At 36.2% G+C, this 23269-nt stretch overlaps 1 protein-coding gene across 1 annotated transcript; it reads left to right on the top strand.

Moving 5' to 3' along the window:
- Nucleotides 1-21109: 21109 nt before the first annotated feature.
- Nucleotides 21110-22822, top strand: LOC143465906 (uncharacterized). Its single transcript, XM_076964427.1, has one exon. It carries the CDS (start codon nt 21436-21438, stop codon nt 22678-22680), a length of 1245 nt encoding a protein of 414 aa, XP_076820542.1. The 5' UTR covers nt 21110-21435; the 3' UTR covers nt 22681-22822.
- Nucleotides 22823-23269: the final 447 nt, after the last annotated feature.

Raw genomic sequence — 23269 nt, 5'->3', positions numbered from 1 at the left:
AATAGAGGTCATTCATTGACAGCTCCAAAAAAGGCTTGAAATGTGTGCTACTTTTCCCTGCTTTATTTGTTGATTTGGCTTCACCAAGTATCCCTGCTTTATTTGTTGATTTGTATTTGTTGAGGCTATGAAAAATAGAGAAATTAAATAATTTCAAAACATAGACATTAGATATGTAATGGAATGATTGGTTATTGAACTTGACTGTACCAGTCAATCCAATACAATCTTTGATTGTCTGAATGTTTATTGTCCTCGAAGTAAATGAGTCTCAAGGTCGTTGTCTTGCTTTATCAACCCTAGACTCGACTGTTCAGCCAAAAGCTGATTGTCTTGTGTTACCAACAACTAAAATTGTCCAACTTTACACTGAGCCACTTTAGTTTGTACTCATCAGTAGATTGCACAAGAATGTTGATTGTATAAACTGATTGTATTGTTTCTTCTTTATACGATTACAAATTGATAGAACATTGGCACATCAACAGCATTTCATTCAACAGTTAAAGTTTTAGCATTTTGGCTTAACTATATTCAACTGTATTAAATTGCTGGTTGTTGGTTATTACCAAACTTGTTACTAGCATACGCTAACACACTTACTTTTGGCAAACTGAACGCATGCGAGAAAGGCACAGATATTACGTCACAACAATGGTACAGGAAGTGATTGTGGCTCGTGTTACGCTTTGCTAAAACGACACATAAGTACGAGAATTGTATATCTTACACAATCTGTATATTACCTTTGGTTATTATTACAATATTATCACAGATATTTTCTGTATAAACATTATGAGTGAATATTAGGAGCAACATAAATAGCGGCTCGGGTTCCAAATAGCGACTGTCAGAACAGCGACTGTCAATAGAGCGACCACACGACAGCGATTCATTTAAAACAGCTACTGTCAATAGAGCGACTACACGACAGCGACCTCACTTCTTTTATTAAATCCAAGGCTTACGCGCACACGCACTCTTTCACCCGGTCATTAACTTCGGTCAATGCATCCTGCACGATTCTTCGTGGTGGATCCCGTGTTCTTACTGCAGCTGTTTTTACACTGTTTTCAACTCTCCTGGCTGCCACTTCTGTAGGGTTTGGTGGATGCGTGTGGACGCCACTGCTCACTGGGGGTTGTTGTTGCTCTCGATACTGAAGGCTTGTCGTTAGGCGACCTTTACAACCTGTTTTAGCACATCTCCAATTGATTGTATTTAACTTTGTTTTGTCTTTCCTGTACAAAAAGCCTTCATAACTTATCATGTCACTTCCTTTTCTTGAAATTATAAAATCCATTGGGGCAAATTTTTCAAACGACCTTAAAATTAATGAATTTTTTCAAACGACCTTAAAATTAATGTGACACGTCATAGTGTTGCCTTCCATTTATAAATGCCTCATTCGACTCAGTGAATTCAACTCAGTGAATACGAGTTAAGTCTAGGCTTACCATACGTCCCGTTTTAGCCGGGACAGTCCCGCTTTTGAAGGCTTTGTCCCGGCGTCCCGATCAGTCAACTAAAAGTCCCGCTTTGGCATTTACTGAGCCAGCATTGCCCCACAATACACGAATATTAGCATGATGTGATTGGTTTGTTTAACCAATTTGCTGAAAAGCAATACCCGATGCGTGTTCTTGTTTCGTTGTGTTAAATGTGAAAGTAATGGTGGTCGGACGATTCAACCCACGGACGATTCAACCCAGGACAATTCAACCCACGGACGATTCAACCCAGGACGATTCAACCCCGGACGATTCAACCCACGGACGATTCAACCCGCGGACGATTCAACCCGCGGACCATTCAACCCGCGGACGATTCAACCCACGGACGATTCAACCCGCGAACGATTCAACCCACGGACGATTCAACCCACGGACGATTCAACCCAGGACGATTCAACCCCGGACGTTTCAACCCACGGACCTTTCAACCCACGGACGATTCAACCCACGGACGATTCAACCCCGGACTATTCAACCCCGGACGATTCAACCCACGGACGATTCAACCCGTTTATAAAAACGTCTACGCAGTCAATTTGGTCAATCAATATGGTCAATTTTTTTTAACCTGCTCAGAATGCTATCACAAAACAAATTTCAGTCTTGTGCGACGTGTAGTACAGAAGTTATTAGGCTAATATAAAGTCAATTGTTTCGTTAGGTCAAGATACGGTCAATTGTGTCTTTTAGGTCAAAATCTATTAAACTTGTAATTTTGTAATATTATTCTTCCGTTTTTCTCTTTTCTTGTACCGCAAATAATTCCAGTGCCCCAAATTAGAGGCCTACTTAGAACCAAAGCCACCAAGAGAGGGAAGGCCTTTCAGCGCGTCTGGTGACGTCATGGGTTGAATCGACCGGGGTTGAATCGTCCGTGGGTTGAATCGTCCGCGGGTTGAATAGTCCGGGGTTGAATCGTCCTGGGTTGAATCGTCCGTGGGTTGAAAGGTCCGTGGGTTGAATCGTCCGGGGTTGAATCGTCCGTGGGTTGAATCGTCCGTGGATTGAATCGTCCGCGGGTTGAATAGTCCGGGGTTGAATCGTCCGTGGGTTGAATCGTCCGTGGGTTGAATCGTCCGGGGTTGAATCGTCCTGGGTTGAATCGTCCGTGGGTTGAATCGTCCGGGGTTGAATCGTCCGCGGGTTGAATCGTCCGCGGGTTGAATCGTCCGTGGGTTGAATCGTCCGGGGTTGAATCGTCCTGGGTTGAATCGTCCGTGGGTTGAATCGTCCGGGGTTGAATCGTCCGTGGGTTGAATCGACCTGGAACCGAAAGTAATTGATACATCATTGTAGCGGGTAATTGGTCCAGTGGTGAGCTGATTGTTAGCGTATTTGCTTGTTCACTGTTCAGTAATACACTAGTAGGCTAGGAGGAGATGATCTTTTTGCAGTTAGGTTATTGAAAGAACTTATTTCGTACGGTTCCGGTACTTGTTTGCATTTTCTTCAGCAAAAACCATTTGAATGTGAAAGCCCTTATCACCTGCAAAATTAAAACTGACTTTTCCTGCTGTGGTTTTTATGAGAAAATAAAGTTGAATATAGACTTCTGGAAGAAAGTATTGTCTACAGAAAAGTATGATTGGACGATTATGTAAATTTACAAATGCTTGAACATTGTTTTGTTTCCTAGTAAAATCCATTATTTTAGTTTTTCTTGGTGTCTTACTACTTCAGTTGTCCCTGACGATAGGAATCCAAAATAGTCTCATACTTCTAGTAAAATGTAAACCACATTTATCTGATAGGGCTTGTTGTTCTGAAGCGTCTCGCTTTTCAATCAAAAAAATATGGTAAGCTTAGTTAAGTTGCTATCATAACAGTCGCTGTTTTAATGCGGTCGGCATTTATACAATCGCTGTTTGGAATGTCGCTCACTTGATTACGTCGCTATTATGAAGTCGCCATTATGACAGTCGCTGTTTTGACAGTCGCTATCCGGCCTGGATGCCATAAATAGCTGATGTCTATGTCAACGTGGTAAAACAACAACAAAAGATGATATGTAAAGTTGGACTTATGTTCAAATACCTTTTCAAAAAATTGCACATCTTGGAAAGTTTGCTCAGTGAGCAGGCTTCGTAGATAAAAATCAATTGCTCATATCGGCTAACTTTCCAATGTGGGTTAAAGCTATGAGCATCAATATTAGGATTCAATCAACTAGCAATCAATACAATATTTAAAAAATGAGACACTGTGTTCTTTTTCGTCTAATGCCTCCATGTCATGCCGAGTTTATGCCACCTCAATTCAAGCCGTAATAATATGCTACATTCATCGCTGTTGTTGCTTTTCTTGATTATATTATTACTGTATTTCATATGTGAGTGTTAAGCGCTTAAGAGCAATTCCTCTTATCAGAAATAGTGCTATATAAATGTTATTATTATTTTTATTCAGTATAATGTTGCCTTTCACTGTGGATAGCCATGTGACGTTGCAAATTACACTTTAGTGTAAATGACTTTTGACACTCCTGGCATTGATAATTAGGTTGCACTGATTGCTTTTAACAAAACGTCATTTTGCATACCAACTGGATGACACTCCATTGCTTGATTATCATACAACTTTATAATGTATTTGCTGAAAAGAACTTAAAATATTTGAAGATTTTCTTGATAGCGGAAAATTGATCAAATGTAACGAAACTGTTGAAATAAAAATAATAAATCTAAATCAATTTTTTCAACATTTACTAGATAGTACAGAACAGCAGTGATTGTCACATACAAAAACGAAAATCAAAAAGATTCCCTGTGGTTTTGAAAGAATGATTATGAAGACTTCTGCGTAGTTTCAAAAAAAACACAAGAAATCATTTTAAATGACATTAAACACCAGTTTGACCTAAACTAACCCAAAATTGGCACACCACAGACAGTGCTCCAATCGTTTCCACGACATATGGCCGCGGGAAAATGACCGCGAACAAACTCACCGGGGACAACTGAACGTGACGTAAATTGACCGCGAACAAACTAACCGGGAACAGACTTACCGGAATGAAAATTGACCGGGAGGTAAATTGACCGTGCAAGTGCTGAATTATTGTGTTTAAGTTGATGGTAGTATATGATATGTAAAGTAAATATTTGTTTGTAACTATTTCCTTTGTTTTTACCAAAAATTTTTTTTTATTTCAATACACATTGAAACATTTATTGAAATAAACAGAAATATTTCCGGAAATACGAGAAATACGAGTAACAACATTAAAAGAAGTTCACTGCAAAACACATATGACACTACATAATAAGGGCACTAAAATTTACACAAACTGCTATTTGACAAATCAGTCAACCTTGACTGCAATACACATACTTAATTGGCTGAGATTAAAGCTGATGCGCGACTAGATAGTGAATTAGAATTTTGACCTTTTGACGGCCAATTTGTCGACGGTTAATTTGATCGCCGGCCAATTTATCGACGGTTAATTTCATTGCCGGCCAATTTACGTCACGGTTAATTTGATCGCCGGCCAATTTGTTGTCGGTCAGTTGTCGCCGGTGAGTTTGTTCACGGCCATATGTCGTGATCCCGCTCCAATCACTTAAATGTCTAAGAGTAACACATTTAGGAAAGTTATATCAGAATTAATTGTTTAAGTCTGTTTGATGTGTTGTTGAAAATCACTAATCAATCACCATTGATGTGATTGAAATGTTGAATTGAAAATATCAATGGTATGCTACCTAACATTGGTTTAATTTAAAGAAGTTCCATAAAGCAGTTTTACAGCATGTGCTAGCAGTATACCAACATTAAGCATTTAATATGTCAATGAACCAATATTTTAACAAGCAAGCTTTTTTATGCAAGTGATCACACGAGTTATGCTCATTTCTTAAAACTGAACACGTTCACATTTTTTTACACTTGCACTTGCTTACTTTGCACAGAAAAACGCTGCAACTGTAACAGCAAGAGGCTATACACCACAAGTATAGGCTAGGTCAGGACCGTCCAACCTTTTTCCTTAATGGACTAACGGAGTCAAAGATAAAATAGTCAAGGAGTTCTAAAAAAACTTGTAATGGAATGGGTATATATGGTAGCTGAATTTGACAGCTTGACCGACTTCACTACAATCTTTGCTTGTTGAAATGTTTATTACGGGTGATGACATATGAGTCTCATAAGGTCGTTGTCTGCTTTTCTCACCCTCGTACTTATTTGTTAACCTTAAGGGAATATTGTCTTACGATGACGACAACCAAGTTGTCTAACTTCGTATGAGGTCGGCTCAAGCATATTCAGATACCAATTGCAGCCTTTTCTTCCCTTCTTCGTCAGAGGTCTTCAGGTCCTCTTGGCCTATGAGTGGGTGTAGGACACGACAGTCGAAGATGATGCGTTCTTCTGTTTGTGAATCTGCACCGCAAATGACTGATGGTGATGTAAATTACATGGGTTTCTTGTAGAAGGATGGCGGTGACTTTGTGGGTACTCGCAAGGTGTTTCAAGATGTTGATTTTGGCTTTTGTGAGACCTTCAACATTCAGCTGTAACAGTGTGACACTTTCCTGTTCGGCAGTTCAATCTACCTGCCCTAATGAGGGCACATGCTTCGGGTCAGTATTAGGCTGCCGACACTTGACACTGAACTTCTTCAAATTGAACACAACAATGGGGACGTCAGTGAAGAACAAAGTGAGCGCTTCCACCAAGATATTAGAGTTATGGAAGAGCACTACCAGGGCCGATGGGATTGCCACATGATGGCAGATTACTGCTGGAACTGGAAGAGAGAAATTTACACTACTACCCACAAACGAAAGCCATTAAAACGAAAATTTTCCGAGTTCTTAAAGATTGTGGCATTACATTGAATGTTCAACGGTCAATTTCTAGTGATGTTTTTTAACTGAACACGAGGCTTTGTGTTCGTGTTTTGCATGATTAAACATTCCAGCAGTTCTGATTAAAACAACCTCTACATTTCAAGGCGGTCTCTGATTTGCAGTATTATTTTATAATGAACATATATAAATTGTAACTTATATTATCTCAAAAACGTGATGTGATAGAAACAAAATAACGCCAGATTCGGATTCAGCGCCCCCAAATTAGGTAAAAAAGACCCAAACACAATCTGCAACAAAAATCGTGTTGACCAGTGTTGTTTGAAAGCGTATTTCTTGTTTGACCAGTCTGCAACGAGGTTAGCACGATACTTTTCATTCTCCACAGTCAGTGGCGAAAAAAACGTTACGATAACTTATAATGTGATATCCAAACGTTTTCGCCAGTTTACCGAGCTTGTCTGTATGCAAGTTCCGATATGCTCATAGAATTTTTATGCGTTTTTTTAATTTTTATATCGTATTGCCCGAATTTGAAACTGTTAACCAGCGGAAGTGGTGTTAGGCCAAATATGCCACGTTTCAGACATACCGAATTCTTTGCTAGTGCTGAAAAATTAAAGTTAAACAGCCGACAGCAGAACAGCTGTATAGCCACTTTTGATGCTTTGCGATATATCTGTGCTACCATACCCCGTTGGCACCTTGAGGTTTTTTGTTAAAAATAATGTTTTTTGTTACCTTTCATTTAAAAAATATTAGTAAGAACTCTTGTTCCTAAACAACTTACAAGTTTATCAACGTAACTTATAAACAAAAAAGCAACGTGTACGACGTCACCAGGAATCCAAGGTTTTCGATCAGAACACTTATGCTAAGTCATGTGACAAATTTATCGCGACTCCGTCAAATCAACGATATAATACTGCGATGAAAAATTTAAAAGTCAGCGAGGTTTTGAAGTTCATCAAAAGGTCAAGCATCGTGGTTATTTAGGTAAGTCCTGCTGCCTTAAGGTTTTGTATATTTTTATAAGTTTACATGTTTAGCAAGATAAATTTGCGTGTATGTAATTTGTAGAATTCTTCATAGTTTTGGCCCGAATGCAGATCGATGCAAATTACTTGAAGCCTCAAGAAAAATGTTTGATCTTTTTCTCAGGTATATATTTTTATTATTCCGCTCAACATTTAATGTGATAAGATATTAATGTTGTATTATACTGATATTGAATGGTGTGGTAATACTGTATGTTCCAACTTTCTGAAATCAATTGCAATAAGTTGGATTGTTTACTCTAGGAAAATACACGCAGAAAATACAACAGAATTGCCATCAAGTAACCTCACTCCTGATGAAATTAGTATTCTCGAATATGTTGGAGGATATATTCTGCGTAAACTGAAACGCAGTTTTAATTTGTATGTTACACATTTGTACACGTTTCGTCTTTAAATAAAGGTGGTGAGTCCACCCTAGGTGTGAATTCAAATACAACAAAATGTTTATGATGTAACCAAGGCTTTGTTTGACTTCAATGCTAGATGATGTAATAATGCTTGCAATCTAGTTTTGATGGCAGGAGCTAGACGTGTAAACATTCAATTTATTTTCTTATCGTTGCATTTAAAAGAAAAGCGATTACACGGTTCCTAAGAGGAATGTTCTGCCGTGTCAGAAATGTTTTAGTTGTCAAAATTGACCCATCGTACGTCGAGTAATTGTAAAAATTTCTGGCTAATTTTAGTACTGGTTTTGCAAGCGTGCATATGCATGAACTTGTCCTCTCGGTATGACAAAATTTTGCTTTCTAATACTTCTGCCCATGCTTCTTTTTTTTGATACAAAATTTTTTGTTTGGTGCACTAAACAAATTTTGCTGAGGTAGACAGTTGTTGCATTCAGGCATGCAACATATACGTGGCATTTTGATATTGCAGTCTCAATCTGCAAGCATACCTGTAGATATTTAGGCCTTTAGGCAAAATAGAACTTTTCAGCATGACTAAGGCATGAGTGTTAAAGTTAATGTAAAACGTTTATGTCACTTGCACGTGTGCTCAATATCAACACACACATTATTCAGGAAACCTTTCCAAATTCTGTTGACATAATTATATGATACTGTCATACATCACACAATACAGAAGTTTTGAACAGATTACTCATGGTTTAATCTCAACTGAATTACCCCTATTACAAAGTTGTACTGAAAAGTTTTTTAAAAACATATCCTATAAACTATCATTTTGATGGCAATCAATTTAGTGAATTTATGCGACATTTCTGTCCGCTTAACATGTGTTTTTATCCGTGCTGAATGACAAGGCTCTAACTTTTTAGTTTCTCGTTTAATTTAGTAGCCTATTCTTGGTTACCTTTAGTATAAGCAGCAGATTGAGTAGAAGGTCGCTAACTCAACTCTGCTTAATTAAAAATAGATAACTCAAAGCAGCTGTAAACAGGTCAAGCCGCCCAAGCAAAATTGCTAAATAGCAATTTCAAACTTTGTTAACTGAAAGTAAGTTAATGGGTTCCTTCAGCTTAAAATATAACTATTTTTTACAAAATGTAATTATGTTTCGAAAAGACGGAGCATTCCAACTTCCAAGTCTCAATTTTAAAATGTTCACATTAAATGCCCACTACATATACTAATATATTTCATTTCATGTGCAAGATACTGAAGTTCTGGTTAACTTGGGTATCTTAACTGTAAAGGAAAATGAGATTTTTCAAACATATTTCCAGTTTTCCAATGGAGACAAAAAATGCAAATTCTGATTGATTTTTTCGTTTTTGTTTGATCTTGGCCATATTTGACCCTGTTGAACCATTAAAACAAGGTCAGGTGTCGTTGATACCTTGCACAAACGAGTTACAAAGATAATAAAGCACTGCTGAGTGTCGAATTTGAATTGCATAATTGTAAGTAACTTGTGAATTGAACGCTTTTTGACTAGTGAAACATCTTTAAAAACATATAAAAACCAAGGTGCACAAATAATGATGTGAAATTGCTACAACTCTTAGTTTCAATAACTGGCATGTTAAAAAGACTGTGGCATAATATGGAATAACCAAAAGTTACCAAATAGCATGATTCAATAAGCTTAGCATTAAATATCTGAGAATTTGCAGTGCGCTAGACAACTTGTTTTATGACATAAGGAAGAACAAAAATAAGTTCAACCTAACGACCTGTCAAACAAGTTCTTACAAAGACAAGCAAATTAAACAAGCATATGGTTAAAACAACAGCCTACCTTAAAAGTGGGTGTTTGTAGTATTCCAAACATTATTTTCAGTATGATAAAATATAAACACTGAATTTTAATGGACTACCAAACATTTAGGTATACTTCAATTTGCATACTTGAAAGAAAATGATGGTAAGTTAAAAGTAAGTGGTTTCACAGTTCAGTAAACTTGGCTGAAGGAAGATAAGTTTAACTCTCTATTTTAAAACCAACATACACCATGACGGTATTTGGAGAATAAACGATGATGGGTGTTACACATACACATTCAAACAAAGAACAGCATCACTTAATTTAAAAATAAGTTTTTATGACAAGGCATTTCAACATTGATCATTAACATAATTCACTGCAAAAATAAAGTAATGATGTCATACTGTTGTGCTAAGTATTTGTGTACACAAAGCCTTAAGTTAGAATGTTATGTTCGCACAATATTGGGCAAACTATTATTCCATTCCACAGTAAAAAACGTAAGTGGACTTTTAAGCAAAACAACACAATACAAAAGTATCCCAAAAAGAGCCACTTATTCACTATGAATATAAAATATTTTTATCAAATTTCTACAAATGGACGGCATCTTGGCCCTTTTCCGCCTTCAGAAAGTAAAAGGAAAAGGAAAAAGGAAAAGCCTGTGCTTTAGTGGTCACTTTTACTCTTGCAATACACTATTTAAAACCATATTGTTTATGGCTTCAAAGTAGGCTGCTTACAGTGCTAGAGTATTGCCAGAAGATGTAAGCGTAATTATGTTGACATTATGACAATCCTATGACTATCCCTATGATGACAAGAGCTTTCAAACTATGTTTTTTGTTTGAGTGCGAAAGCAAAACAAACCTAACTCATTTTGGTATATATAGGCCTGTCACAAGCACAGCATTTTTCCAAACGTGCATGTGCTCCAAAAATACACATTGTGTCTAAATCGAACAATGTTTAAAATACCTATAAATGGTAAACAGTTCAAGAAACTTTCAAATAATAATATAATCAGTATCGTGTTGCAGTAACTTAGTTGCAGTCTAAAAACCTGATCCAAGATTACTTCACATTCAAACTTTACTGTATCGAAAAACTTAAAGCATGCAGTGGATGAGGGGATTCACAAGTTGTATCGTAATGGAATATTATACAGTACCACAAATACATAATAGGTATCATATTCTTTTAATAATGAGTCTGTATGAGTCCATGAAGATTAACCATGTGGCTATGTCTGCAGTGGTGAATGTCTACAAGTAGATTTTTGACACCAGCATCACATGAGGTATTGGACAAATGATTCACACAGGGCTTCTAAAACTTTTTAGTTCTGCGATCCCATTTTAGAAACAAAAAGCTACGCGACCCCTTGATGAGTAGCCTAAACGTTGTATGAGATAATAAAACAATAAACGTCTAATTACAAACCTCAAGTGGTATTTTTATCTCTGGCAAAATCATACAAATTTACACAATCCAACAAAGTACAGAAGCTGTAACCTACAGTAATAAAAGAACCACATAATGGAAACAGCAAAGTGAATAAAGAATCAACAAAAAAATAATGCAACCTATTACAATTTAATTTGTTTCACAACCCAAAATTACATTTTGCAAACTTCAAACAGGGCTGCGGCCCACAGTTTGAGAAGCTAACAGATGGACTAACAGATGTCAACTAGTGTTAGAAGTATGTGATTGCTACATGAGAGTTGCATATTCTTCTCGGCAAGCACAAAACAAGCAAAGTCAATACATACGAAAGGATAAATCTTTATTAAACAAATAATGAAGAGATGAAAACCATAAGCGGAAGTGGGTGTAAACATGACTGAATGCATAGTGCTATGTGGGAAAAAGATCAAATAACAAACCATTAAAAATAGGTACGCAAGTCTGACTTTCATTGATTCTTAACACTGAAATGACTGCAGAAAGTTTAATATTTTGGCTGGTTGTGAAATGTTCCCTTGCAAATGCTTTTTCCAATGTTTAGTACAGGGGTAACGAACCTATTCGCTGTTGCAGGTCACTTTCTCAGTTACAGCTGAGTAAGCGAGCCGCGTGTTCGTTACCTCTGGTTTAGCACATGGCTTCACAAACACACTAAAACTTATTTGTTTCTCTTTCTATAATGCTCCAAACACATTCTATCCAAGATGTGTAAAAAATTTCACCATACATCATTTGCAGCTTTGCTTGTGATACAAGAGAAAGAAATAAAAAGTGTAGCAAATGGTATTTTTGTTTTAACAAGACAAGATTGATTGATACAAACAAAAACTGCTCATTTATGATATCTTTTAGCGGAATTGTTCTCTTCCGAAGAACAGAACAGCCACATTTCTGCTAAGCATTAAATGTCAGTTAAGCTTGAAAAGATACAAGTTTGAAAAGAAGGCCTTTATGGGATTACCAATAGGGATGAAACAAATTTGCTTGGTCTCGTCAGACCTGAGTAATTAAAGATCACTTAGCTGTGACGTCAAACTGTAATTTATGGCGTCACTTATACACACTACAATTACACAGTGGGATTAAATTTTATTAACGAAAAGTAACACAATATGGAGTGATCTTAATAACACGAAAGCATTGCATAACCCTAAAAAAAAGATCCAGGATATGTAACTTCATCCTACTACAGTGCTTCCTCGATTATCTGTACCTCATTTACCCGGCATTCAATTATCCAGTCACCTGATGAAGCAGCTTTTTAATGCAACAATACAGTATAAACCAAAGAAAACTGTGAACCTTCCAGCAGCTATGACTACACGGTGTGTCTGATATAGCCAATTCCCTTTAATGTCATTGTACTTGCAGTTCATTGTTAAAAACTAAATCCTATACTGTATCTAAAAAACTCGACATGACTTCATACTCTAACAGCAAATTGAAATGCTAAAAACTTGCTTTATCTCTTAAATACACATAAGAATTCAATTATCCAGCATATTTGCTTATCCACTCGAATTTCAGTTTGTTCAGTTCGGTTTCAGTTTGCAGTTCATTGTTAAAAACTAAAATTTATACTGCATCTTAAAATTTTGAGATGGCTTCATGTCGAAAAAGGATGCCAGCTGGTTGTATCAGTATGGTCGTACCAAACTAAATAAACATTAGTTCAAAGAAAAAACTTGTGTTTAATGTAATTGCTTTGTTGTTGTTAAAATATCCAAAACTTTGTACGATCGTAAAGTGTTAGTAACTATGACAGAGCGGTTAGCACAATGCCGTGGTGGCATGCTTTTTTCTCTATCTCTAACAGGTAAACAGGGTGCAACCAGACTGGCATCCTTTGAATGGTGGGTCTAGTGCAGAAGTGCACAACCACAGAATGCCTTTGTATACTAGACCCCAGCTACACAAATTGTGACATCATTTGGTTAAGCACTTTTGCACTAGACCCAGAATTGTTTTATCTCTTTAATAGACTATATAACATTTTAATTATCCAATTTTTTTCTTATACGCTTAAATTTCTACAAACATTGTCTAAACCAGATCAGATAATTGTGAAAGCATCGCACCAACTACTATTGAAAACCACCCAGTTATGTAGCATCATGCATAAAAAATAAATTTGTTGCATAGACCATGGTTAATAACATCCATACAATTCCCGGACATGATGCTAAAATTCATCGTCATTTTTAGTTTTTGTCATTACCACGGTGGGGACCAAACACAAAGCTAGTTGCTATTAGCATGTGCTATTGCTCGAGAAAATAGTTACAAAACCAGAAACGCTTAAAACATGCAACATAATATTAATGGTATTAACTTGCTGATAACAAGTTGCATGGCCCTAAAAACTTTAACCACGCAAAGGCCCAAGTGTTGTAGTTTTCATTAACAAATCGTGCATACAATTGTGAAAAGACACAATTTTCGGGATGACGGTGTGCACTGAAGCCTTAATTCTTTTTTATTCCTTTTATATCGGCATTCAAGCAAACAAATTTGCTTGGTTTATCTATTATAATATGGCATGAACGTTGATGAGCAAGTTGCACCACACTATTCTCAACAGCGACACAATTTGCTTTGGGAATGGTAGATGAAAAGCCTACTGGTAGCTCGAAATGCAGAGTATAAATTTCAGCAAGATCCTGCGTGTGCCAAAACTGACAAGCGCGGGTGTGCAAAATTGCTCGAAAGCACTGGGAGTGGCCACTATCAACTTTCCCACATCAAAAGTAAAAAGTTATTTGGGTCTAGCGCACAAGTGCACAACCAAATGACGTAATGAATTGAGCAACTGGGGTACAGTACTGTAAATTCAAAATGCATCCTGTCTATAGGCTATGTCTGCGGTTCCATACTTCAGCACTAGATCCATTTCACACATCAAATCTGGTGTTACGACGTAAAGAGCGACATTGCTGGCTTAACGTAAACTACGATAGCACACGTTAACGTATCTACTGTATGCATCAACTATCATCAGCTTGAATCCACAGATCTATACCAAACGTACGGTAAATACTTCAGACCTCCAGAACAACAACGAATCAAACAATAAAACAATCCTAGCTACGTGGGTACCCGTTTACATGTTCATAGACATCCGATAACCGAAATCAGATGCTGCCTGCCGTTGAAAACAAACTCTCGTTTCTTTCATCGTATCTCAACAGTTTTACAGACAGAAATGTGTTTTTTGGTTTTGATTTAGTTTTGGTATATTTTAACATAATATCATTTTGATTTTGGTTGCCTTGCTCACCTTCCATCCTTGTAGCACCACTCTAATAAACATTTTGCATTTCATAAGCCCTCAGGGCTTTGCCGCATTTACTCGCTCATTGATTGCACTGGTCTACAAAAACAAAACAATTTTTAGTTGCATGAACTTTGATGATTGATTTAGGATAAGTTTTGGTTGTTGAATCCAATTCTGAGCTCAGAATTGCTCTATCACGTCAGGTTTTTTCGCAGCGCATTTTCCCCAATTTCATAAATTGATCAAATTTTGACTTTCATTAGCGACGGTACGGTGAGCGTATAACAGCAACAGATCAAATATTGTTATTGAAATCACCTATAATGAAACCTCGGCTGAAAGTTTTGTTGCAGTACTGAATGACAGAGATTTCGATTAACTTTAATCCAATGGTTCTCAATCTTTTTCAATCACGGACCTCTTTTCGTATTTCGAAAATATATGCGGACGCATTCATTTTTCTTTGGTAGTTCATTACTTAGTTACCATCTTTATCTTTATACATCTGCCATGCAGACTTAATCGGCTTTATAAATGCTTTTTATGACAGCACCTTGCTCTTTAGTAAAACATGAACATTGTAAACAATAAACATAACATTGTTCTTACAAGGTAGTACAGAAGGTACAACATAAAATTATGCGCTTTGGCAAATAACCTAAATGTGTGATCATATAAGCTTGTTTTGAAACATTAAAAGACACAGGATGTCTGCTTATCCAAAGAACCAAATTGCTTATCGTGCTTATCATGCTTAATCTGCTTATGCTTAATGTGCATATCGTGCTAATTCTGCTTACCCTGCTAACTTGAAACCAAACGAAAGACAGGGTGTAATTTTCGCAGTATACTTTCATTGACTTTATGGAGTCAGTTTGTGTTATTGAGCTGTAATTTTGGATTGTATTAAATACTATGTCATCTAGCTGTCAAAAAGCGTACATGCGCCAATGACCCCAATATTTTTTGCTACATTTATGGTTGCTTCACTGTCTCTTCTCAACGACATGAAATTACCGATTTTGTGAAAAGGTCTTATTTCGCTTACTTTAAGGTGAAGTTAGGGGACCAAGATAAAAGTTGGGCCCCTCATAAAGTATGCAGAAGTTGCTTGGAGAGTTTGAGATCTTGGTCTCAGGGCAAGGACAAACATCTGAAGTTTGGTATACCAATGATCTGGCGAGAACAAAAAAATCATCTCGATGATTGCTACTTTTGTCGTGTCAGTGTGAAAGGTTACAACAAGAGGAACAAGCACAAGCTGCAATATCCAAATCTTGCCTTTGCTTTGCGTCCTATTGCACACAGTGACGAAATACCTGTGCCTACCTTTACTCATCTGCCCGAAAGTAGTGAAGAAGAGCTTAGGTTATCCTCTGATTCTTCACAAACTGATAAAGAAGTTTCAGATTTAGATTTTCAACCCTTGAGCTCCTTTTCTGAGCAACTCTTATTGTTCAATCAGTCGGAACTGAACGATTTAATCCGTGATTTAAATCTTTCCAAACAAGCCTCAGAACTGCTAGCTTCACGGCTCCAGGAAAAAAACCTTCTCCAGCTTGGATGTTCTGTCACGTTTTACCGGAATCGAGAAAAGCTATTTCTGAACTATTTTTCCTCTAAAAGATCTTTGGTTTATTGCCATGATATTGAAGGTCTTCTATTGCAATAAGGAATAGCCAAATATCAACCAGAGGAGTGGAGACTGTTTATTGACAGCTCAAAACGAAGCCTGAAGTGTGTGTTACTTCACAATGAAAATAATTATGCATCGATTCCAGGAGGACATTATGTGACACTCAAAGAGACGTATGAAAACATTGAGAATGTGCTGGAAACACTGAAGTACAGTGATCATGGCTGGAGATTATGTGTAGACATAAAAATGATGAACTTTCTGTTAGGACAGCAAGGTGGTTACACCAAATACCCTTGTTTTCTTTGATACTGGGATAGCAGAGCCAAAGATGAGCATTGGATAAAAGATAAGTGGCCAGAAAGGAGCAGTATAACACCTGGAGAAAAAAGTATCATTCATAACCCGTTAGTGGATACCAAGAAGATCATCCTGCCGCCACTTCACATCAAACTTGGCGCAATGAAACAGTATGTTAAAGCCCTTGATCACAATGGAGATTGCTTTAAGTACATATGCCAAGCCTTCCCAAGTCTTAGTGAAGAAAAAAAAAGGCTGGAGTTTTTAACGGCCCACAAATAAGGCAGTTGCTCAGAGATCCAAATTTTGCTGCATCAATGAACACATTAGAAGCAAGGGCATGGAATGCTTTTTCTTTAGTTGTTAGTAACTTCTTTGGCAACAGAAAGGCAGAGAACTATCGAGACCTCGTAAAAGAAATGTTGTCCAGCATGCAAGAGATGAAATGCAATATGAGCATAAAGCTCCATTTTCTGAAAAATCATTTAGATTAGGCTTACTTTCCTGAAAACCTTGGTCACGATCACATAATTATGCGAGTATTGTGAGAAAGCCTTTACTAAGTGGCGCTCATAGAAAATGTTTAGGAGCTTCTCACCCTGATTCTGTATCCGTGTAAATATTGTTTTGGATTTCCATTTTTACCTTTTTCAACATCGTATTTTCCATTAAAGTAAAATACAGCTTTGCATTGTTGTGGTTGGTAAATAGCATTTGGTAATTATACTTTCCAGTTTCTTAATTCTGTTTCTGTTTTGGTGATGTACAATACAGAGTTCTTCTCAGTTTTTAAATAATATGTCGGACATCCAAAGTTCAATGTCATATTCAACTTTATAGCTTCGGGTTGGTTTGCGAAGACAGCATTAGTTTAATAGTTTAAAAAAATATTTAGAGTCGCAAGTATAGCAAAAATTTCCATTTTCTAATTCAATAACTTTGAGCTTTTATGTAATAAGTATATAGAATATAAGTGGTTGCTGCATTAAACTGATATTTAATTATACCAGTTTCGCTTTTTAATTTCTGTGATTTTGTCTGCATTTCATTTTATTCTTTAATGTGATAGAGGTGTCCATATTTTTACATAAACATTATCTCCTTGGGTTGCGTGTATTTGTTTTAGCTATTTTACTAACTTTAAGTTATTTATTAAGTATCAAGATGGCAATATTTCAATATACTGTATTCAACTTAAAACTGCAATATACTTATGTTTAAGTATATCTTTCATAACGCACTTTCAAGTTTTTCGTGATTATGTGCCCGTTATTTTACTGCTACAAACAGGATTTTCTGAAGTAATATGTCAACAAAGTAAATCAAGTGTACGTTTTGTATGATGAAAGATATCTCGGCTTCGCTTATGTTTGCAAATTTTCACATAAGTCCCAAATAATTTGCAAACTTTTTTTTAGGAAATTTGATGCTCTTTAGTTTTGTTTTACGTTTATCATACAGAGTGTGCTCTTACTCATAATTCTGTTATGCTGCAATTTCCCATCTTTTATATTTTGTTTTCCTAGCAAGTACAGTATTTATTGTTTAGTGTGGAAAGTCATCGAGATGCCATGCAAGTTGACGATGCATTGAAAGTAGAGATTTACTGATGCCTGTCAACGTCGACATTGGCCTATGTTTTTGACTTTTCACAAACCAACGCGGTATTTTTGCACCAAAGAGATGTGGTATTTTTTGCACCCTGCATCATGTAATATACGATTTTTAAGGTTTTCCTAACCTTGACAGCTAACTTACCACTTTTTCACTTGTACACCCATATTTATCGACAGACACGCCTCATTTTGTTAAGATGTTTGTGGAAACAAAGTTAAAATTCTTTAAAAGTTTCAGAATTTACATTTCTGCAAATACAACATAAATTTAGCGGTCACCGGTTAATTTTCAATAAGTTGTGTTCCTTTAACAATTCTTTGCGTTTGCCTGAGCAAAACCGAATAAAAACTTTGTACGCTTCGCTGATAACTCCTGTTGAGACTTGAGAGTGACGCTTACTTTGAGTCCACAGTCTGTGATGTAAAATGTGTCTATTTTGACAAAATTGGGTGTTCAGGTACTTTAATTTCGTTTTTATTGTTGTGATCTTTAATCACATCTTAAATACTGTCAGAAATAGTAATGAAATAGTGTCAGCTAAACCCAAAATAAACGTTTCCTTTTCAATTGTTCACTAGTAATAACAACAAAAACCCAAGATAAAAGAGATTTAAGCCAGCTTTGTAGACTTATGATGTTGCAATATAATAAATGCAAAATGCTATGAAAAATAATAAAATTAAATAATTTCATAACATAGACATTAGATATCATCTGTATAAACATTGTCTTAATATTATGAGCAACATAAATAGCTGATGTCTATGTTAACATGGTAAAACGGCAACAACAACAACAACAAAAGATGATATTTAAGGGTGGACTTATGTTCAAATACCTTTTCAAAAAATTGCACTTCTTGGAAAGTTTGCTAAGTGAGCAGGCTTCGTAGATAAAAATTACTTGCTCATATCAGCTAACTTTTCAATGTGGGTTATGACTTTTGTGAGTATCAATGCTTGGGTGCATCTCGTCTAGTGAAAGAGTATACTGAAGGTCCATTTGGCGATTGGATGTCAAAGGTGACAGACAAAAACAAGTTTAAACGCGTCGGAATCTAAAAATGGTAATAAATACCACAACGTCTCAAATGCCGTCATTTTCTTTATCTGTATGTGTTACCACCCAGTATTCAATAGCAAAAAAGCAATAAAAATAAAGGTTAACTTACAGTCTAAGCGGCTTTAGATTATCTAACTAATTTTAGATTATCTCCATACATTAAACGTATAAACGAGTTATTGAAAAGTGAAAAAAACGTGTAATTTGTGTCTATATGGTGTAATATAATAATCTAAAAGCTATGGGGTTGTCACATAGACATCTTATATATAAAAACACTTCTTACTCTAATGAAGGGTTATCCCATTGCATTTTGCTGTACGGTACCGATAGGCAATTACCTTAGGCAAGCTTATTCATCGATACCACAAAGAAACAAATATTTACAAAAACAGTCAGTGATAGTGCGGTACAAACACCTCGGCCTTTCGAAAAAATTCAATAGAATTAGGGCTACACAGAACTAATCCAATTTACAATGGGCTTAAAGCCTTTGTCTTGCTTTACCCAATGCTTTAGGGAGCAAGTGTCATCACAGATTTGCTTCACTTTTCAGCTGGAGTTGGATATCTAGGTTTTATAAATAAGATATCTAAACATCAATCTTATTCATTGTAAACTTTGGTCGCGCAAAAGAGTAATTACCATTCTATTCAAGACTGCTAAACAAAGGACGCACAGGTAAAGAAGAAGCCAGGTATAACACAAGCCCCAATCGCAATGATCGATAGGTCTGGCTGCTGGCACTAGAAAGTAGCAACCCTTGTTATTTCATAGCAAAGTTTTGTTTCCATTTTTTTTTTTTTTTTTGAAAAAATGGTTTGATGAACCCTCAAATTCACTTTTTAAATGGAGTCGAATTGGCATTGCAGATTGAGACTGCAGAGTCAGGGGTGCTAAGTGCGTGTGGAGTTAAAATTTATTGCGCATACAAAGGCTATTGATTCTTCTTGTTGCAATTTCCAAACACGTCCAGTGTGGAACAGAAATGCCCTATAAGGCAGTGGTTCTCAACCTTTCATGGTTTGTGGCCACCTTACTTACAGTCATTAGAAGTGCGCAATTAAGGGCATTTTGATATTAAATTACACAGAAATTGATTGATTCAATCTTTTTATGACCTAAAATTTTAGTTTTTTTAGGAAGTTATGTCCCAGTCGTTAAATGCAAAAGCATGCACACACTGTTCCATGCACTGGTCTTCTTTCAGAGTATAAATTCACCGTATTGGAGAATAAAGCCATTGATGCCAGTTTATAAGGCATCAATGTTGTGTTATTGTTGTTTTACCATGCTAACATGAACATCAGCTATTTATTTTGCTCATAATATTAACACATAACGTTTATACAAATAATATCTGACGTATATGTTTTAAAATTGTTTAATTTTATTATTTTTTCTTCATCATAAGCCTGTAATGAAATGATTGTTTATCGTTCCTTAGCCTGTAAGGGCGACCACTTCAATTACAAAGTTTGTTTGTTGAATTGTTTAATGTTCTCGAAGTGAATGAGTCTCAGGTCGTTATTTCGCTTTTCTTAATCTTAGAATTAATTGTACACCATGACAACTGTATAAACTGATTATATTGTTTCTTGTTTAAACGATTGCATTAAATAAGACATTGGGACAGCTACATAATAAAGTCGACCACTTTCCAGGGTTAACTTAGTAGACTGTGACGCAATGAATAGCTATAAATGAAAGAATAACTCACGTCACGATTTATAACGATACACAGGAAGTCATGCATAGGCGACACCTAACGCAATGCTTTGCTTTGCCGATTTCCGTAAACAAGTATTCTATGCGGCATTCGATTTGCAAGCAATTTTATAATATCATCACAAGCCTACAAAGCTGGCTTACATCTGTTTTGTCTTGAGCAGCGACAACATTCTTTACAATTTAGCTTATACTTATACTGTTTGCTATGTATAAAATCTGTCTGAGAATCTATCATCTGTTTGGCTCATTAAGGAAAAAGGTTGGACACTCCTGATCTAGCCTATACTTGTGGTGTATAGCCTCTTGCTGCTATAATTGCAGCGTTTTTCTGTGCAAAGTAAGCAAGTGCAAGAGTAAAAAAATGTGAACGTGTTCAGTTTTAAGAAATTAGAATAACTCGTGTGATCACTGGTATATAAGAGCTTGCTTGTTAAAATATTGGTTCATTGACATATTAAATGCATAATCTTAGTATACTGCTAGCACATGCTGTAATTTCTTTATGGAACTTCTTTAAACTCAACCAATGTTAGGTTGCGTACAATTGATATTTTCCATATGTAATCTCGCAACTTCAACCATTTACATCAAACACATAAATGCCACTAATTGTCACAGCAAAAACTGTTGTTACAATTTTGTTTTAAACTTTTCGAATGTAAATTTTTATATTATTACTCATATTGTAGATTACGTATTATAATGTTAGTTTTTTGTTAAAATGTTTTAGCTTTTTTTAGTTTTTTCAGCAAATACTTCTTAAGTTTCTCATAGAAATCAGACCATGGAGTGTCATCCAGGCATAATTCAACTTGATGTTTTATTGAAAGCAATCAATGATCTTATTTCACAAGAATTAAAATCATTGCGACAAGAAATGAAAATGGAATTTGCACAATTGCAAGTAAACATTGAAGATATGGTTTTAAAGATTCTTGCAGAAACAAAGAAAACTGAAACCATGAACAATGCGATTCCAATTGAAGAAGTATCACAACCATTACATGTAGAATCAAACATCAGCCTTAATATTGAGGAAGTTTATTCTGAGAATGCATCAGTCTTTCCTCTTGTTGAAACTATCAAAGAAGAACCTTTGCTGTTAGAAGAATATGAGGTTTCACAGCCTGAGATTGATGACCCAAATATATCCATGTTAGATAAAATTCCTTCTCAATCAGATATTGGAGTGAATGCCACAGTCAAAATTGTTAAACCACAAAGCTGTGTTGCAAAAAACTCAGATGAAGAATTCAGCGACTCTGTGGAGATGAATCTCAATAAATTTACTGCAATTGAAAGAATCAATGCTTGCAAAGTAGATACTCAGTTGTTTGTTGGAAAAAACAAAGAAAAGCATTTTTCTTGCAATTATTGTGATAGATCATTCAAATGCAAAATAAACTTGAAAGTTCATTTAAGAACTCACACAGGTGAGCGACCTTATCAATGCCAGGTGTGTGAAAAGTTGTTTATCCAAAGCTTCCATTTGAAAAGACACATGAGAATCCACACTGGAGAGCGACCTTATCAATGCGATGTATGCCACAAGTCATTTTCCATTAGCAGCACTTTGCAAAAACATCTAAGAACTCACACTGGTGAACGACCTTATCAATGCGATGTGTGCCACAAGTCATTTACCCAAAATGGCAGCTTGAAAATTCATATGAGTACTCACACTGGAGAGCGACCTTATCAATGCGATGTGTGCAACAAATCCTTTTCCGTTAGCAGCACTTTGAAAATTCATATGAGAACTCACACTGGTGAACGACCTTATCAATGCGATGTGTGCTACAAGTCATATTCCGTTAGCAACAGTTTAAAATATCACATGAGAATCCACACTGGAGAGCGACCTTATCAATGCGATGTGTGCAACAAATCCTTTTCCGTTAGCAGCATTTTGCAAACTCATATAAGAACTCACACTGGTGAACGACCTTATCAATGCGATGTGTGCCACAAATCCTTTTCCGTTAGCAGTGCTTTGAAAGTTCATATGAGAACTCACAATGGAGATTGACCTTGTCAATGCGATGTGTGCCACAAGTCATTTTCAGATAGCAGTAGTTTAAAAGCTCATATGAAATTCCACACTGGAGAGCGACCTTATCAATGCCAGGTGTGTCACAAGTCATTTACCCAAAGCAACCATTTAAAAGATCATTTAAGAATCCACTCTGGAGAGCGTAATTATTTATGCGATGTGTGCCTCAAGTCATTTTCCTTTAACAGCAATTTGAAATCTCATATGAGAATTCACACTGAAGAGTGACCTTTTCAATGCGATGTGTGCCACAAGTCATATTTAGATAGCAACAATTTAAAAGCTCATATGAGAATCCACACTAGAGAGCTAACTTCTCAATGCCAGGTGTGTCACAAGTCATTACCAAACGTTACAAACTTACAATTTAAAAGATCATATGAGAACTCAAACTGGACAGCGACCTTATCAATGCCACCTATGTCAAAAGTTTTTTTTGCCCAAAGAAGCAATTTGCGGAGTCATGAAACTGTGGCGGTCGTGATATTAAATTGTAATAAATAATTTATATATTTGGCATTTTGCATAAGCCTTGGTGCTCTCCAGTTAGATTCAATTCAAGTGT

The sequence above is a fragment of the Clavelina lepadiformis genome, chromosome 7 (genome assembly GCF_947623445.1).
Source record: "Clavelina lepadiformis chromosome 7, kaClaLepa1.1, whole genome shotgun sequence".
Classification (NCBI taxonomy): Eukaryota; Metazoa; Chordata; class Ascidiacea; order Aplousobranchia; family Clavelinidae; genus Clavelina; species Clavelina lepadiformis.
The sequence above is the reverse complement of the archived record's forward strand: the minus strand, read 5'-3'. Positions and strand labels throughout refer to the sequence as shown.

Coding starts and splice junctions, on each gene's coding strand:
- LOC143465906 (XM_076964427.1), top strand. CDS start 21,436: ATGGAGTGTCATCCAGGCATAATTCAACTTGATGTTTTATTGAAAGCA.